This window comes from Thalassophryne amazonica, chromosome 4 (genome assembly GCF_902500255.1).
Source record: "Thalassophryne amazonica chromosome 4, fThaAma1.1, whole genome shotgun sequence".
Taxonomy (NCBI): domain Eukaryota; kingdom Metazoa; phylum Chordata; class Actinopteri; order Batrachoidiformes; family Batrachoididae; genus Thalassophryne; species Thalassophryne amazonica.
The window spans coordinates 113,424,572-113,444,966 of NC_047106.1; the positions used below are offsets into that span (position 1 = coordinate 113,424,572).

Consider the following 20,395-nt stretch of genomic DNA (forward strand, 5'->3'; position numbering starts at 1 on the left):
CCGGCCAGGCCCCCGTGGCCAGCCCAGCCACAAGGTGCTTGCTGACGGGCCCTCCATCCAGGCCTAGATCCAAAGGAGGCCCTGGGCTTACTCCAGGCTGGGTCATGTTTCCACTGCCTCATTTTTTATGGACTCATTCTTTGTCTGGCCCCTCGCCTGAGACCAATTTGCCATGGGAGACCCTACCAGGAGCACGAAGGCTCCAGACAGCACAACTCTCAGGTTCATAGGGAGACACAAACCTCTCCACCACATTCAGGTGATGGTTCCTGGAGAGGCCTCCACTTGCATTTGGTAATGTCTCTGACTACAGTGGAAAACATTGGATACCTTTTTATTTACACCGAGGCAGCTGTGCATCTCCATCCATTTTCTTGTCTTCATGTTGTGAGCAGTAATATGCTAATTAGAATGCCTACCACTAATTGGTTTGCCAACACTTGGGATAATCTTGTGCTCTTTGTTTACAGATTGATTTAGAATTTGTCACTATTCTTACCTGTTTGCTGGAAAATAAAAGCTGTTGACATATTCCAGGTAAGGCGCAGTGGTAGCTTTTGTCTAAACAGGTGCAATGATTTATTCCTTCTCTGTGCACTGTTTTTGCACAGAGACTCTCCCACTGTGACTGTTTAATTAGTCACCGATGTGTATGTCAGTGTTTCGGCGGCGGGCTGCCCGACTCCCTCAGTGACAAACTGTTGCCAAAGAAACGCATCCACAGCGAGCGCAGATTCACTGATGCCGGGGGAGCAGCTTGAAGAGTTCAGGGGGTGATTGAATTGTTTACAGCTCTGCTCTCTTTCAGTTTTCTGTTGGGAAATGTAGCATCATTTAAGTCTGCTTGACTTTTCCTTTGGCATAAATCTGAGATGACTAATGGTACACGGAGCCTCCTTCCTTACGAAGAACACTGAATATCAAAAGAATTGATCAAAGACTTTATCAGCTACAGCTCACCAAACTAACACCCTCACTGAGGATTCTTTCTGATACACACACTTACATATATATATATATATATGAATGACATTTACAGTCTCAATCTTTACCCCCTTTCAGTATGCTTATTTTTTGCTGACATGTTTTTCCTTCAGTCTAACAAAACTCAGGAGGTTCTTCCAGCTCAGCTCATGCCTGCTGGCAGAGTGTGTTTTCACAGAATTCCACTTCTCCAACTCAAGCACAGCTAATATTGAAAAATGGAGAAACACGGATTTATTCAGTGATCAGGGACTTCAGCTTAACATTTTTCTTTTTCTTCTTCTTTGCACATACTTAAACCCTGATTGCTCATTTTGGCTTTAAGTTCAGTTCATGAATTATAATGCAAGAACGCAGCAGCACTCTGTACAGTAGTCTGCGTACTCCGCACATTTCAAAGTCTCTTCACAGGTGTAACTTTTAAGAAGCTGTGACATCTTTTTCGGCATATCTGCTGACTCCACTGCCATCTAGAGGCCGTGAAGTGATTGTACCACATTTACACTTTTGATGAGCTCTCCTTGACAGTTCTGTCATTTCTGTGTGTGTGCGTGCATGCGTGTGTGTGTTTTGCTCATATCTGGATGTCGTCCTCTTCTTTGTCGCTGTCTTTTCGTCGCTTCTTTGTTCAACTTCAGACTCGGTCATGACAAAGGCTCACGTCTGATCATCAATGCACCGCCACTGTCTCCATGTGTCGCTCCTATAAAGTGAAGATTCAATAATCTCTTAAATCTCTGATCTCGTTAACGCCATTGATCTTCCATTGTCGTTTTGCTTTTCTCCCTACTTTCTTCCCTCCCACCTGTCTCCCGTTTGTCTCTTTCTCTTTTTCTTTCTCAGGTCTACAGCCCCTGCAGAACAGCTATTGTCCTGGCCAACGAGGAGATAGATTACTGTTATTAGGGGATGATTGTCTCCACAGAGACCAGGATCGAGAATGGATTCCAACCTCAAACTGAGTGTTAACAATCATCTTCATCTTAAAGTGTCAACCTTGCACACCAAGCCCACTTTCTCCCCATACAAGTCTTTTTCCCCCCCATAAATGTGGGGGTTTGATGGTGAGCCTGTGTGCTTTCAAACACCATCTGCGACCTTAGATGCTGTGTAACCCCATTTACTACAGATTGGTCCATTTGGGACGCGTTCAAGCTAACCAGCAGCTAGATTCTAAAATTTAAAAAATGCCTGCTGAGTGCATCCAAAAGTAGCCAGCAGCCCTTTCTCGGCTCTGTTGAATTTGGCGTGTCATCTGAGACACATGACCAGCCTGTGGAAGTGTGACGACACACAGCATACAGTAGATTCATTTTTTTGTACCCCTCCCTCACTATAAACACAAGAATATACACTGCTGTGTTTTGAACAATAGCTTAGTTGCTTATTTGTGTAGTTTAAAAAGTTAATAATAATTATATGGTGTGTGGATTTACAGTATTACTAAAATAAAAAATCCCAAGTAATTAACCACTAATTAATCTTTGTTCATTTGCACTGTGGAATATTCTAATTATGACAGTTGTGTAATTTTCACATAGTAATAAGATACTTTGAATTAGTACTAGACTGTGAATGGAAATGTAATACGGTTTTTGTTGTGTAATATTTGAATTTATGCAGCTTTTGGGATCGTTCATTTATTATTAAAAGCCCATTTATTAAGGCACCCATTTGCAGCAGCAACAAAATCATTTAACTTGGATTGTTAAATGACAGTTTGGGCTAACTGGCCTGAATGTTGTGATTCTACTTTGAAAAATAATTATACAGTTTTAATTTTACCCTGTGTGTGGCCCTGTGAGACACTGGCATCCTGTCCAGGGTGTACCCCACCTCACGCCCTATGACTGTTGGGATAGGCTACAGCCAAAGTGATGCTTAGTTGCAGTAAGTGGTTGAAGATGAGTGAGTGACTGATGTTCTCTGAAGAATTTTGTGTGTGAGAGATTATTAGAGGTTGCATTTTCATAACTCACTTTAAAGCTACAGTGTCATCTCGTGGCGAGGGTGCAGATTGCATTATGTCATCACTGGTTGCAGGTTTGTTTCCCTTCACATTTGCCCTACGATGATATTAGGTACAAGCGACAGAGGCTAAGCGATGAGCTGCCATTTTCAGTCAGAATGGGCGTTTTACAGCAGCAAGAGGCAATCGTCACTATGTCACCAGCTAGGTCAGGCCAAAATAAATGAGACACAACATGGCACGGGGACTGCCAATCCAAGTAAAAAGGCAGTGTGATGTTAGTTGGTTGCTCTTGCAAGCTCAGTAATCCAAGATGGCAGAATACGCACTGAAAAACCTGTATTTCTGTATGAATCTAATATGTTTGCCATTTTTCTTCTTATTTGTGAAGGTTAGCGAAAAATAAACACTTGCAAATCTAAAAACGCTGTTTTGGTAACCAGATAACACCTCTGAAGTGATTTACAAGACATCTTATGAAGATGTTAGCATGCTAACTAGCATGCTGCCACTGTGAAAGTCATTGGACTGAAACAAATCAAGCAAGCTTTGGTTATGTTAAACATTCAAACATGGAGGAAAAAAAACCCCATGGAGACCGTGTGGAGTTTCCCCATCCTTTATAATCAATCATTAAACGTGCACAGTAACGGCAAGTAGCCACAAGCTGGTAATGCCCCATGAATGGCCATTGAGCGACAAACGCCAATTGCTTGTCACCCTCATTTGTAGCTAATATACTGTAGGGTTAGCTTTTTTGGTGATGAAGATTCATGCTCCCATGCTTTCTCTTGAGAGAAGCACCATGTATGAGCCTTCAATTCAGCAAAACGAGGGTTGTCGAACCTCTTAATCTGCAGTACCAACCAGCAGACTGCATATAATGGAGCAACCACAGATTCCTCTTATTTTTTCCCTTCAGTCTTTCGGCCATACCGCAAAAGGTGAAAGGTGGAGTAAGTATGTCCCTTTTGGGCTACTCTATCAACATGGCGGTGCAACATGATGGCCTCCATGAGGGGGCCCGCTCACATGTAGATATAAAGGACTCATTCTGATGTTATGAACACTTGGATTTGTCGTTGCAGGTAATTATATGCTAATGAATAGATGGTTGTGGATGTGACATTCCATTTTTCCTAATAAATACCCCTAAATCATCCACACTGTAGCTTTAAAGTGACATGCCTTCACAATTGGGCAAAAAGAAATTGTCACCTTCATAACCTAGTCCTAGTTTGTAGTTCTGTTTTATTGTTTGAAACGGCCCACATTTACTATTTCAAAATTATATCAGCAGTTATGTGGCTAACAGCAATGCTGTCTGAGAAAGTTTTAATCTTGACAGAGCGCCCCTGTAAGGTGGACTGAGAGAAATCGTGACTGTGTGCCAGTGCGCAGCATTCCCTTACGTTTATTCTACATGTTCCAGCGAGGCACAGACAGAATATGTCCTCACTCCCGTTAGCTTCCACTTAGCGACTTTTGTCCCGGAACAGTCTGTTGATTGAACATCTCATTTTCAGTGAGCGTTTGTAAAGAACAGCTGAATTGCTTAATGGTGCCAGTAGCTGTTACATGGGCCGGTTACTACAATGTAAAAGTACATCGGCAATGAGAGGTGACTATTTTTATGACTGTTGATTTTGCTCACTCGGGCACAACGTGTGAGTCCTGAAATTGTCCTTGTTGTGACAGATTTCATCTTTTGAGGTTTTGTGGTGCAAATGGATGTGAGTACGGGTGTGGGGGGGCAATGATCTGTTTGTGGCCTTTAAAACGTTTTTCTTTTTGTCCTTATAGTCTCTTGTTGCTATACAGATGAAGGTTTTGGACACTTCAGTTGTCTCTGCATATTTTAACAAAGCAGTAGTTATGTCAAACAAGCTGATTTGGGACATTTGTTTAAAAAAAAAAAAAAGACTCAATTTACTGCTTTGCATACTTTCATTTTGTGATCTACACCATTAACATAAACTCATGATTGCTAACTTCCACCTTTCAAAAGGCACATAGAGAAGCACTTTACATACATTTCAAGCAACAAGAATGTGAGACTGAAGTGTTTAATCACAGCTCATCTGACCCAGTGTCCTTGTCATTGTACTACCGCTGAAATGAATCTTGTGCATTTGTCCTCAAAAATAAAACTGTCTGATGAAACAGCAACTGTTTCAGCATATTGCTTTGATTATTACTAATGACTATAAATCAGAACTTGTCTGAAGACATGATAAATGTGACTGAACCCGATGTGCAGTATGACTACTGATTCTGTCTCATCCCACATTGCCAGGAAAGTATATTGTGATGCTACTTTTTTCCCTTGTGGGAGTTCAGTCTGATTAAAATGTATTTTAATCAGACAGTGCAACATGTCACAGACATATGAGGATTCTTGTAGCTCACAGTGCTCACTCTTCAGTAACATGTTGCTGCAATGAAACCTCTTATGCACCTCATCTTTTGTGGTCAAATGGAAACAGGAATTGGAAGCAAAAGTTGTTGATGAATCACAAGCAAGCAGCAACCTGGAGTGAAAGAAGTGCCAAATGGTGCAGTTTCTTGGCCATGCCGTCTTAAAAAAGGAAAAAAGAGTGTCACGCCCAGTGTTGCCAGATGTGCGGTTTTCCTACAGGTTTGGCTGACCTATTTTGAAAGCAAATTATGCTGCATTGACCTGTTGGTTGTATGTGACAGACATTAAACTAGATGTTACATTGTTATCAAATACATTATGATGCAAAATTCCTCCACCTTGCAACAACAAAACAGCCATTCAGAGACTACACACACACACATCAGGTAAAATATTGAACACACAAGAAAAAGTATTGAACACCTGAAGAAAGGGAGGTGCCAAAAGACATTGAAAGCCAGCTGGTTCAGTCCCAACTGATGGCCTATATAAAGGTGTCTCATTACCGAGGTGTCACATAAGAAACATCTCGTGATGGGTAAAAACAAAGCGCTCTCTCAAGATCTTCACAACCTTAATGTTGCAAAACATATTGATGGCATTGGTTACAGAAGGATTTCTAAACTTCTGTGAGCACTGTTGGGGCCATAATCTGCCCATTTCACTATAAACCGGCCATGACCAGATGCTCCTCGCACGATTTATGACAGAGGAGTGAAAAAAAATTAGTTGAGTTGTTTAAGAGCCAAGGACCACTTGTGGAGAGTTTCAGAAAGAATTAGCAGGTACAATTGTTTCAAAGAAAACAATAAGTAATGAACTCAACCACCATAGTCTATGCACGCTCACCATGTAAGACTCCATTGCTGAAGAAAAAGGAAGTTGAAGCTCATTTAAAATTTGCATTTAGGCAAGCCTGTGAAATACTGGGAGAATACAGTCTGATCAAATGAGATCAAACTTGAACTCTTTGGATGCCTTAATAAACACCATAAATGGCACTGCACATCTCCCCCAAAACACCATACCAACAGTGAAGATTAGAGGCAGAAGGATGAATGGAAAAATGTATCAAGACATTCTTGTTTTTAAAAAATATATACCAGGATGAGGAAGATGAAACGGGGTGGACATTTCAGCAAACTGATTTGAAACAGTTTCTTTCAGAGAATGAAAATAAAGTTGCTATAATGGCCCAGCCAATCAGCTGATCTGAATCCAATAGAAAATGTATGGAAAGAACTAAAGATTCGAGTTCATAGAAGAGGTCCACAGAACCTTCAAGATATGAAGACTGTTTTTGTGGAAGAATGGACCAAAATCACACCTGAACGAGTTTCTTCATACAGGAGGCATGTTGAAGCTGCCATTACCAACAAAGGCTTTTATGCAAATTATTCAATAAATTTCAGAAAGCCTGTTGGTGTTTTTGTATGTGCGGATTACTTGGGTTGTTAAGCCCTGGTCCCACCAAATAATGAACAGTGAAAAATCAGCTACGTAGCATGTTTTTTTCTTCTTTTTTTTTTCTTTTTGATACAAGTCCAGTTATTCAACAATCGTGGGATAATAGTGGCTCTAAGAGGCTCTTAGAGGCAGAATATCAAGCTAATGAGGCTCATCTCTGAGCGTGGTGCTAATTTCAAGAAGTAGCAACAACAGTATGGGGCAGTTTGTGTACAAGGTACTACGAGGACAAATGAGGATTTTACAGGCATGTTTTTGGTGAGGACGAGACTGTTAAAAGTCCATTATCTGAGCACTTGGCGCCCACAAGGACAGGACAGGTTATTTTGGACAGGCTCAGCCCTCTTGCACACGACAATTCCACCTGCTTTGTGCGCCGGACGCTGTATATAAAATAATTATTTTGTAGTGGATTAATCATTTTCTGTCAGAGCTTGGCAGTTGAAGACACCTCTAATTACTTCTGGAATCACAGAGGACTGTTTCATCTGGACCCTTTTGTCCATCTCTCTGTCCGTGCGCTTTTGATGATGATGATGATGAATACTTTATTGAGCAAGTTAAAAACATTTATACATTGCGCACATTCATCTTTGAAAATCCGTACATTACTCAACAGGAGTAGAATGAAGTAAAACATATTTTCTACCCCCTTTCACATGTTTTATTTTCGACTACGCAGACAAGAATTGCGCTGAGGTGGAGAAGGCTTTTGGAACAGCTTAAAAGGTAAGTATTTGTAATGTTTTTATTGTAATAGCTTGGTAAAACAGTTGAATATTCATTCCTTCTTCATAAGCAGCTGTAAAAGTATGTTTATGACAGATTTAATATCTTGTTAATGGATCAGATGATCGGTCAGTGGAGTGTCCTTGCCTCAAGTGGAGGAGTTTAAGTATCTCGGGGTCTTGTTCACGAGTGAGGGACGGATGGAGCGTGAGATCGATAGACGGATCGGGGCAGCATCTGCAGTGATGTGGTCGCTGTATCGGACCGTCGTGGTGAAGAGAGAGCTGAGTAGGGGGGCAAAGCTCTCGATTTACCGATGTATCTACGTTCTGATCCTCACCTATGGTCATGAGATTTGGCTCATGACCGAAAGAACAAGATCGCAAGTACAAGCAGCCGAGATGAGTTTCCTCCGCAGGGTGGCTGGGCGCTCCCTTAGAGATAAGGTGAGGAGCTCGGTCACTCGGGAGGAGCTCGGAGTCGAGCCGCTGCTCCTCGACATCGAAAGGAGTCAGTTGAGGTGGCTCGGGCATCTTTTCCGGATACCCCCTGGACGCCTCGCTGGAGAGGTGTTCCGGGCACATCCCATTGGGAGGAGGCCCCAGGGAAGACCCAGGACACTCTGGAGGGACTACATCTCTCGGCTGGTTTGGGAACGCCTTGGGGTTCCCCAGGAGTAGCTGGGGGAGGTGTGTGTGGATCGGGAGGTCTGGGCGGCTTTGCTTGAGCTGCTGCCCCCGCGACCCGACTCCGGATAAAGCGGAAGAAAATGGATGGATGGATGGATGGATCAGATGAGCTCCGCTGTGTGTGCACACTGACGCAATGACTCACGCTCAAGACAAGCATTGCAAAAGAGCAATTTTACAGACATTAACTGAAAAACACAAAGTTAAAAGTTGGATCTGTATAAGCTGCGGAAGAAATAAAGCCGGTGAGAGGAATTGCAGAGGAACCCATAGTTTGGTTCTAGCTGGTCTGGTGCATTTTAATGACTCTGGAACACAGGTGAACAGCAGCCTGACACACAGCGCACACCGGCCAGACTGTGCAGGAGCATCTTCTATTGGACTACATTTTAAAAAACTTAACATCTTGAATGGATGCTGTGAATTGAAAACCCACACTTTAAAATGGACCAAGTGTGGGAAGGCTGGAGGTTTGGACCAAACCCATGCATAACGTGCACCAACGTCGCGTTACATGGCGCTACGTGGATCATATGTGGCTTGACGTGGCTCTTATGCAGCAATACGAGCCACTGGAGGCTGGACAGGGCACAATTGACGGGTCAGTCGTGGCTCATTAGAGGCTGATACCTGGCACATGTGAGGTACATAGGGTGCCCTAGTAGTGGATACATGATAGCTTAAAATGTGGATCATTCTTCAAATAAAGTAACAAATTTTCACTTTTGTCTTGTTCCTGGGTTAAAACCATAATTTCCCATTTCTTCACAACCAATCAAAAGAGAAAAGAGTGGTCTTGGCCTCCAAACTTTGGTTTTAAGGTCAGGACTATGAAATTGCAAATTAACCAGTTTTTGCATTCACTGAATGGTCACTACTAATTTCTGGAAAAGTTAGGTCTATTTGTCAGACTTGTGATCATCATATTTTCTTTTTGTGATCATGTCAAAAGGGTTCAAACATAATTTCAAACATAATACAATGTTGACAAAGCAATTACACTCAACAAAAATATAAACGCAACACTTTTGGTTTTGCTCCCATTTTGTATGAGATGAACTCAAAGATCTAAAACTTTTTCCACATACACAATATCACCATTTCCCTCAAATATTGTTCACAAACCAGTCTAAATCTGTGATAGTGAGCACTTCTCCTTTGCTGAGTGCCATATCAAGATGCTGATTAGACACCATGATTAGTGCACAGGTGTGCCTTAGACTGCCCACAATAAAAGGCCACTCTGAAAGGTGCAGTTTTGTTTTATTGAGGGGGGATACCAGTCACTATTTGGTGTGACCACCATTTGCCTCATGCAGTGCAACACATCTCCTTCGCATAGAGTTGATCAGGTTGTCAATTGTGGCCTGTGGAATGTTGGTCCACTCCTCTTCAATGGCTGTGCGAAGTTGCTGGATATTGGCAGGAACTGGTACACGCTGTCGTATACGCCGGTCCAGAGCATCCCAAACATGCTCAATGGGTGACATGTCCGGTGAGTATGCCGGCCATGCAAGAACTGGGACATTTTCAGCTTCCAAGAATTGTGTACAGATCCTTGCAACATGGGGCCGTGCATTATCCTGCTGCAACATGAGGTGATGTTCTTGGATGTATGGCACAACAATGGGCCTCAGGATCTCGTCACGGTATCTCTGTGCATTCAAAATGCCATCAATAAAATGCCCCTGTGTTCTTCGTCCATAACAGACGCCTGCCCATACCATAACCCCACCGCCACCATGGGCCACTCGATCCACAACATTGACATCAGAAAACCGCTCACCCACACGACGACACATGCTGTCTGCCATCTGCCCTGGACAGTGTGAACCGGGATTCATCCGTGAAGAGAGCACCTCTCCAAGCGAATGTGAGCATTTGCCCACTCAAGTCGGTTACGACGACGAACTGGAGTCAGGTCGAGACCCCGATGAGGACGACGAGCATGCAGATGAGCTTCCCTGAGACGGTTTCTGACAGTTTGTGCAGAAATTCTTTGGTTATGCAAACCGATTGTTTCAGCAGCTGTCCGAGTGGCTGGTCTCAGACGATCTTGGAGGTGAACATGCTGGATGTGGAGGTCCTGGGCTGGTGTGGTTACATGTGGTCTGCGGTTGTGAGGCTGGTTGGATGTACTGCCAAATTCTCTGAAACGCCTTTGGAGACGGCTTATGGTAGAGAAATGAACATTCAATACACGAGCAACAGCTCTGGTTGACATTCCTGCTGTCAGCATGCCAATTGCACGCTCCCTCAAATCTTGCGACATCTGTGGCATTGTGCTGTGTGATAAAACTGCACCTTTCAGAGTGGCCTTTTATTGTGGGCAGTCTAAGGCACACCTGTGCACTAATCATGGTGTCTAATCAGCATCTTGATATGGCACACCTGTGAGGTGGGATAGATTATCTCAGCAAAGGAGAAGTGCTCACTATCACAGATTTAGACTGGTTTGTGAACAATATTTGAGGGAAATGGTGATATTGTGTATGTGGAAAAAGTTTTAGATCTTTGAGTTCATCTCATACAAAATGGGAGCAAAACCAAAAGTGTTGCATTTATATTTTTGTTGAGTGTATATTGATGAAAACCTTCCTCATTTGTACAGATTCAGCAAGAACTTTCAAGAACAGGAGAGTAATTTGCTGAGGTTTGAAGAATCTCCTTTGTTCATGAATATTTCACTCTTTAATCAAAGAAAATTAAATAACCTAAACAACAGAGGGGAAAGAGAGCAATGAAGTTTGCTGTTCCAAGAATATGGCGTGAACCCACTGACCACTCAACCAACTGCTACTTCTGCATGGTGGATCCTTCCAAACGCCGAAGTGGGAAGAATGCACCTGCTATTCCTTATCCTGACATTCCATCTTCCATTGCAGCAGTGCCACATAGTGCTGAGCTTCCTGTACCTTCACCTCCAGAAAGAAAACTACCATCAGAAGAAGAAAGCAATGAATCAGAGGATGGGGAGAACAGTGAAGTGGACTGTGACATTACAGATACAGTTTGTGAGAGGAATCCTTACTTCCCAAGTCGAGATCTGAATGACCTCAGAGATCTTGGTTTGACAAAGTCAAATGCTGAGCTTTTGATCTCAAGGCTGAAGGAGTGGGACTTGTTGGATGAAAAGTGTGCAAGTAACAAGCCAAAGAAAACAACTTTTCTCTAGCTTCATTGCCAAGGAAGAGAGTTTGTGCTATTGTTGTGACATTTCACTACTGTTCAATACAATTGGAATTGCATGTAACCCAAATGAGTGGAGACTCTTCATTGATAGAGAACAAGTATCCATCACTTCCTTTGGATCATTCAGTGCATCTCAAGGAGGATTACAGTGTCAAATATCTGCTGGAAGCTTTGAACTATGATGAGTATGGATGAAAGGTCATTGGGGACTTCAAAATGGTGGCATTTTTGATGGGAATACAGGGAGGTTTCACCAAGTTTCCCTGTTCATTCATTAATTTATTTGAATGGGACAGTGCATATTAACACTGAACAGAAAACAAGTACTGTAAATATGCCAGATTTAGCTCAAGGCTATTTTCCATCCGCAGTCCCACAGGGTAAAATTACCACCAACACAAAACATGCATGACCCATACAAAGAATACAATATAATACAATACAGTACAACACAACACATTCAAGTTTCAAGTTTATTTTTTCAAGTTTCAAGGCACATGTAATCTCATTCGCATACCCTCAAATTTTTTTTTTTCTATACAGATATAAAAACAAACATATACATTCATCACCATTTGTCACACCGGTGCATATAGTGTGCCTCCCCAACCCGAAAAGGAGTGGGAAGAAGTATAACTTATTAACTCCCACCCCTAAGTACAATTCTCAAAATATAAAACTTATGGTAGAGCAATGAACTACAACAATCACCCATCATCCGTCACCACCATCAATTCTTTCTGCTTGCTTTTGTATTCGGATCTTCTTTGTGAGGTACACATTTAATTCAATAGCAGTATACTCAACAACTCCATATTCAATTATTCAAACCCATTACAAGTGCTCATCAATATGTACCCATATACGCACATTCACCTATACGTGTACACCTATATACAAGTACATGAAAACCCATACACAATTACACACATGCATCTATGCATGCATACATATTGTCCTTTTCATTTATACTTTTCTATATTCGAATGTACAGTTAGGTACTAAGAATTGTGTCAATGGCTTTCCATTATTTTCAATTCATTTAAAGTTTAACACATTTTTACCTTCTAAGCAATTACAAATAGTCTTACACTCTGATCATTACTATCATAATGCTGTACACCTGATACTACTGTTCAATGTCTATACAATAGTCTACACTTCTTACTAACTCTATAAGCATTTTTTACTAATTTGTGTACTGTGATAACATAATTTCTTTATATTTCTTTTTGAACTTATGTTTCCACACAGTTTAATGTGGTTGTCCAAATGATTCCATAACTTGACTCCACATACTGACACAAACCAACTTTTCAGAGTAGTTCTTACATAGTGTACTTACATAGTTATCACATCCCCTCAATCCATACTGTCCTTTCGTACAGAACAGTTTTTGAATATTACATGGCAAATCATTTTTATTAGCTTTATACATTAGTAATGCAGTATGAAATTTTACCAAATCAGTCATTTTTAATAATTTTGACCTGATAAACAATTCATTTGTGTGGTCTAGATATCCTACTTTGTGCAAAATTCTAACTGCATATTTTTGTAATATAACGAGGGGATGAAGTGAACTCTTATAGTTGTTACCCCATACTTCTATACAGTAAGTTAAATATGGCAAAATAAATGTACAATATAACACACAAAGGGCATCATGCTCTAACAAATATTTAACTTTATTAATAACTGCGAGACCTTTGGAAACTTTACTCTGTATATATCTAATGTGCTTTTTCCAGCTTATTTTTTCATCTATTACACCAAGAAATTTATATTCTGATACTTTTTCAATCTGAACACCATTTATACATATCTTTAACTCAGAATTTACTTTGTAATTTCCGAAAAACACAATTTTAGTTTTATCTAGATTTAAAGATAATTTATTTGTGTCCATCCAACTTTTTAGTTTATTCAGTTCCTGATTAATAATATGGATAAGTTCATTATAATTTTCATTTGCATAAAATATGTTTGTGTCGTCCGCACATAAAATCATTCTCATCATTTTGGAGATATTAAATATGTTATTTATGTATAAATTAAATAATTTTGCTCCCAAAACTGAACCTTGGGGTACTCCGCATAAAATTTCCATGTTATTTGATGTAAACTCACCGATTTTCACAAACTGCTTTCTCTCCATTAAGTAACTCTGTATCCATTGCAATGCAACTCCCCTAATCCATACATTTCTAATTTTTTTTAATCAAAATTGAATGATTAAGAGCATCAAAAGCTTTCTTTAAATCTATGAAAATGCCAACTGCATATTTCTTTCTCTCCATAGCACTGGTTATCTCCTCTATTGCTTCAATTACTGCCACTGAAGTGGACCACTTACTCCTAAAACCATATTGACATTCATTAAGAATTTCATACTTTCCAATAAAAGACTAATCTATTGTCATATAGCTTTTCCATTACAAGACAAACACTACAATAAACAAATTAACATGACAACACAAACGTGCAAGTTTCAGATATAGGGAGGGCTCCCCTATCTGTGAGAGACAGTAACATAAAGACTAAACCACACCCACTGTAATGCCCACATTGTACAAGTTTTGCATGAGCCATCTTTGTCTTCTTTTCACAAGACGGATGCCGTCTGTGAAGACCCACGTCTGGGTTTTCAACATGACTTTCAATAAATTCAAAATGAGGAATATACAGTTGTGTTCAGAATAATAGTAGTGCTATGTGACTAAAAAGATTAATCCAGGTTTTGAGTATATTTGTTATTGTTACATGGGAAACAAGGTACCAGTAGATTCAGTAGATTCTCACAAATCCAACAAGACCAAACATCCATGATATGCACACTTAAGGCTATGAAATTGGGCTATTAGTAAAGGAAAGTAGAAAAGGGGTGTTCACAATAATAGTAGTGTGGCATTCAGTCAGGTGTCCCCTATTTAAGGATAAAGCCAGCACCTGTTGAACATGCTTTTCTCTTTGAAACCCTGAGGAAAATGGGACATTCAAGACATTGTTCAGACGAACAGCGTAGTTTGATTAAAAAGTTGATTGGAGAGGGGAAAACTTATACGCAGGTGCAAAAAATTATAGGCTGTTCATCTACAATGATCTCCAATGCTTTAAAATGGACAAAAAAACAGACGCGTGGAAGAACACGGAAAACAACCGTCAAAATGGATAGAAGAATAACCAGAATGGTAAAGGCTCACCCATTGATCAGCTCCAGGATGATCAAAGACAGTCTGGAGTTACCTGTAAATGCTGTGACAGTTAGAAGACGCCTGTGTGAAGCTAATTTATTTGCAAAAATCCCCCGCAAAGTCCCTCTGTTAAATAAAAGACGTGCAGAAGAGGGTACAATTTGCCAAAGAACACATCAACTGGCCTAAAGAGAAATGGAGGACTATTTTGTGGACTGATGAGAGTAAAATTGTTCTTTTTGGGTCCAAGGGCCGCAGACAGTTTGTGAGATGACCCCCAAACTCTGAATTCAAGCCACAGTTCACAGTGAAGACAGTGAAGCATGGTGGTGCAAGCATCATGATATGGGCATGTTTCTCCTACTATGGTGTTAGGCCTATATATCGCATACCAGGTATCATGGATCAGTTTGGATATGTCAAAATACTTGAAGAGGTCATGTTGCCTCATGCTGAAGAGGACATGCCCTTGAAATGGGTGTTTCAATGACCCCAAGCACACTAGTAAACGAGCAAAATCTTGGTTCCAAACCAACAAAATTAATGCCTCGCAGATGTGAAGAAATCATGAAAAACTGGTTATACAACTAAATACTAGTTTAGTGATTCACAGGATTGCCAAAAAAGCAGTTTGAACATAATAGTTTTGAGTTTGTAGCGTCAACAGCAGATGCTACTATTATTGTGAACACCCCCTTTTCTACTTTGTTTTACTAATAGCCCAATTTCATAGCCTTAAGAGTGTGCATATCATGAATGCTTGGTCTTGTTGGATTTGTGAGAATCTACTGAATCTACTGGTACCTTGTTTCTCATGTAACAATAAGAAATATACTCACAACCTGGATTAATCTTTTTAGTCACATAGCACTACTATTATTCTGAACACTACTGTATCAATGTGGTTCTTGGTAGGGGAGCAGTATATTACAGAAAGAACCGGGGGAGAAATTACACAGCCTGACATGGAACATTATTAAGTTATTTCAGTTGATCGTTACTGGTTTAGGAACAACAATTTTAAGGTTGAAACCATAATCAGAGGTTAAAATACTGATTCAGCTCAGAACAAACCAAAATTATTGTTTGAAGCCCTCACAAAAAAAAAGTGTTTTTTTTTTTTTTTGTTGTGCCATTTGGATGTCATAATAATAATGTCACATGTTCATTCATCTTATAATGACTCAGGGCTCAGTGGCTAAGCAGCGTAGTAGTCCATGAGCCAGGAGACAATTTTGACCTAATCAGTTCCACTTAAGATGGCAAAACAGCGCAATCAATCCAGCCTCAGTGCACCGTGGCCTTGACAAAATCTACAGTGGCATCCCATGGTGGCAGCTCTAGCCAAGTAGGGGTCAAGGAAGAATTACACAGGGGTCAAAATTTAAAACTGCTTCAATCGTTGAAAAGCATACCACATTATTTGTTTGGACTATCTATGACTGAATGTTAGAGTTATGGGGGTTTACAATGGCAAAAATGGTGACAAAGGTCAATTGCAGTTTGTAGAGGGAAGTTTACAGCCTTGTACTACATGTGTGCAGTGGCCTTCCAGAAATGGCAGATTATAGAGTGCAAAAAAAAAAAAAAAAAAAATCTGACTTTGTCCGGTTCTCATTCTGTGTGGAGCACAAATATTCATACATACAATTCAACAGATAACGTGTGTCTCATATTTTGTGGATCATCTTCAGAATAGCTGATAAAGTTACACATAACTCACAAAGTTCTCGTGTTTAAGTGCGGTCTTCGTTTGAAGTTGTCATGAAAGTTATGATTCCCAGTCACACGGACAATCGCATCCAGGGTTGCATGAAGGAAAAAGCAGCCCTGAGGGAAACTGAATTCTCCCACTACCCATGACCAGGGGATCTTCATTTTCCAGGAAATTTTAAATAGTGATGTAATACTGCCATCTACAGTTCTGTAGAATGGCATGTGGTAAACAGGCATTTTTAATAAAGGAACACAAATGTTTTAAACTAATTTTTACAGTTTTTTCCTCTCAGAAATGTTATGCAAGTAAATCGTTTCACATTATTCTACTGGGTGACTGAGGAGGATGGGAGGTTTTATTTTAAAGTCACAGAGTCATGATTCACGTGTCATGCTGCAGCGTGAATGAGAGACCACTTAGACTATAATACTCAAATTTCCACTTCTTAAGGATGTGCACAGTGTGTTATATCCACGGGATTGTGTCTGTGCGCTGGCACCAGCTGTGCCATGAGTAGTACTTTGAGACAGAATACAGCTTTTGTTGAGGCTGTTAAAGGTGTTGATTCAATCCACTGGTAATTTTTCAAGCTGTAGTCATTTTTACTGTGGCTTTTCTGTTACTGCTTCACATCCTGTATCTTCACGTCAGCCAACCTGATTCCTGCAGTGTGGGTTTCCTACATGGTGCTGCCCTGTTGTGGATCTGACTTCTCTGGCACCACTGTTACATCACATCTGTCCTGCTGTTTGTTTATTTCCAGGTGTTTGATAAATGCTAGTAGGGCTGAGAAGTTGGAACTCAGAGATCAACTATTTGTGACCCCACTTGAATTTGAGAAAGACATGGATGTCTCACTGAAAACTAACCTCAACATATCTTATTAAATGTCACACAAGTTAACTTTAGTGTCTTCTCAAAATGCACTTAATATACAAACTCATCTCAACTGTTGTGGTAGTGACTAGCTTATCAGTAGGTCACTGGTTAGCTACAGTTCAGTCAACCCCAAATCAGAAAAAAAGTTGGGACACAGTAATTCTTACATTTATTTCGACTTCTACTTTATTGCAGACAGAATGAAGTAGATACTTATTGTTTTGCGTAGTCAACTTCATGTAGTTTGTTAATATGCATCCATTCCTGCATTTCCAATAGGTGGTCATAAGAACAGGTGGTTGTATGCATGATTTTGTACAAAAGCAGTCGTATCCACGCAAGGGTGGGTGGGACAGGGATCACCAGTTTAGTCAACAGATGCATGAGAAAATTAGTGAAACTTTAATAACAGTGTTCCTCAAAGAAACATGGGAACAAATTTGCATATCTCTCCTATAGTGCACAATATCATGAAACGATTCAAAGAATTTCAGTGCATAAAGACCAAGGGTGCCAACCTAAACACCTGTGACCTCCGATCCCAGAGACGGCACCGCGTCAAGAACAGCCTTTCATCAATAGCTGATATAATCACATGTGCAGGTGATTACATTGAGAAACCATTTTAAAGTACTAAAATACTTACTTATATTTACAAATGCCATTTAAAATTTTGCTGTGCAAACACAAAGCCTTGTGTTACCCTTTTCTATGCTCAGAACTATCTAGATTTGTTAGATTTTGTAAGAAATGAACCCAAAAAATGCAGAAAAGGGAACCACACAGTGATGTGAAAGAAAAATACTTTATTTTACCAGAAATTAAGTTGTAGTCCAGGGATGAATTCCAAAACAGTCAGGTGACAGGAGGCAGTAAGTCTGAGGGAGGAGTGTCTGGAGGGAGCACAGCAAGAACCAGGAGATGCGCACACTCGGTGACAACAAGAACACAGGGTGTAGCGAAGAAATATCCCAGCAATCCCTGAATGCCGCTGAACATCTTAAATACAGACGAGGAGACAAACGACAGGTGGTATGATTGGAATGTGAAACAGCTGTGAGGGAACACAGCCGATAAGGACACGCCTTCAAATACACAGACAAGATAAGTGATAAGTGCTGGCAGGGACCCACAGCGAAGCCAGACTCAATGTCTAAAGACAAATAGTAACTACAATGTCAAATTGTGAAGTGGAAACAAAAGGAGAACTACAAAACTGGCCAAAGTATACCAGAAGCCAGAGTGAACCCTGGGTGAGTGTCTAAAGGCAAGCCAACAATGCATACTACCATATAAAAACTGAAGAGTAAACTAAGGGAGCACTGAAAATGCAACCAAAGTATAACATGACCAACAACATTCAACAACCAGACAAGGACAAGGTGTGGAACACAAAATGATTAGACCATCACAAAGTGGAAATGTACTGCGGTCAGATGAATTAGTATTCCAGATCATTTTTAGAAGAAATGGACACTGTGTGGTCCAGAGCAGAAATGAAACATACCATCCAGACTGTTTTTAGCAACAAGTCCAAAATTCAGTATCTGTCATGCAGTGGTGGGTGCAGTTCTGCTAATCAGCTAATTAGTGAAGCTAACGTTTTTGTTAGCGGATTAGGTTTTCAGCTAACTTCAAAAACCATCAGTGAACCATTTAGCTTTGGATAAATTTAGTTCCAATAACTTTTAGACCGCTAACATTTTTTTTACATAGTAACAGTGAAAAACATTTATAAACCCTGTTGGCTGCTGTCTGCTATGTATTTTGCAGCAGTGAGGTAGCTGAGAGAAGCTGAGCTCAACTCTACCCCAGCCGAAGGGGCTTGGCCACCAGACTGCTGCAAAAAAAAGTCATTACCCTTGACAGCATACGCTGTATGCTGTCCAGCCGTGAGGTAGATGACTTGAAAAGAAAAGCAGATTTGATTTATAATTTGATTTAAAATAATGCACTAATTCTGAAAATTTGAACATTAAACACACAGATGCCCAAAGGGATTATGGGTAAACTGGGCCTCCGCTCATACTGATTGGTTGACTAATTTATTCTGTGTAAAAACCAACACAAGTTAATGTAACGTGTGTGTGTGTGTGTGTGTGTGTGTGTGTGTGTGTGTGTTTACAAATAAATGTGCTTTTGTAAAATGTTCTTTTTTTTCATTTGTTAAAAAAAGGCATTTGCAAACCGAAAAGTCTGTTGAGTTGTGATTCAGATCGACAACCATGTGATAACCGTGGTCAAAATGCATAGAATACTGCCATCTACTGGCGCCCGGTTATATCACACACTTGTCGAATCACAACAGTGTCCCAACTTTTTTTTTTGGAATGTGTTGCAGGCTTTAAATGCAGGAACAGATGTATATTAACAAGTGAAATCAAGTTGACCACACAAAACATGAAACAGTATCATGGGTTCATACAGGTACATCTCCAAAAGTTAGAATATCTTCAAAAGGCAAATTTTTGGTTGGGTCAATGTGGCTGGTGTTTATTGACTGCATTGTGAGTGCTACGGCTGGTGTGATGTGGATAGACACATGGGACACAGCGAGGATAATTTGGAGGAGGTGTCACTCACTCTGTTTAATGGTCTGGTACTCTAGTAAAAAGTACAACACAAAACAAGCTCTCTTTAGTCCCGGTCCGTTCCGAGCCAACTCTCTTCCCATAAGATCATACCAAAGAGGAAGAGACAGTTGGGTGTCCCTGAATTTATAGCGGTGACATCCAAAGAAGAAAAGACACTAACCAACGAAGAAGAGGGCGGAGGACCAACTAAAATATGGATCAGTAAACTAAACAAGACCAAAAGTACAAAATAAACCAAAAACAAAAGAACAATCAACCAATTTGCAGGGATTTAGCAGTCCCGTTTTAACTCTGTTACATCAGCTATTACAGAAAGCGAAAATGTTATCTATTCTAGACTCATTACATACAGACTAAAATGTTTCAAGCATTTTTTTTATTAAGGAAAAACCCATCTCAGTATATTAGAATATTTAATTTCACATTTGAGTAACTCAATTTATGCAGTATAAATACCATGAATCCCATAGTCTGGTTCAGTACATATAACCACAATTATGGGCGAGATTGCTGACTTGATAACTGTCTAGAAAACACTCACTGACACTCTCCACAAGGAGGG

General features: G+C 40.3%; 1 protein-coding gene across 1 annotated transcript in view; it reads left to right on the plus strand.

The window, feature by feature from the left end:
* The window catches only part of gbe1b (glucan (1,4-alpha-), branching enzyme 1b), a 555,782-nt gene extending 550,660 nt beyond the window's left edge, over window positions 1–5,122 (plus strand). The window contains exon 16 of the mRNA XM_034168442.1: window positions 1,828–5,122. Coding sequence (XP_034024333.1) covers window positions 1,828–1,890 — 63 coding nt within the window. The 3' untranslated portion in view covers window positions 1,891–5,122. The remainder of the gene's footprint in view (window positions 1–1,827) is intronic.
* Window positions 5,123–20,395: the final 15,273 nt, after the last annotated feature.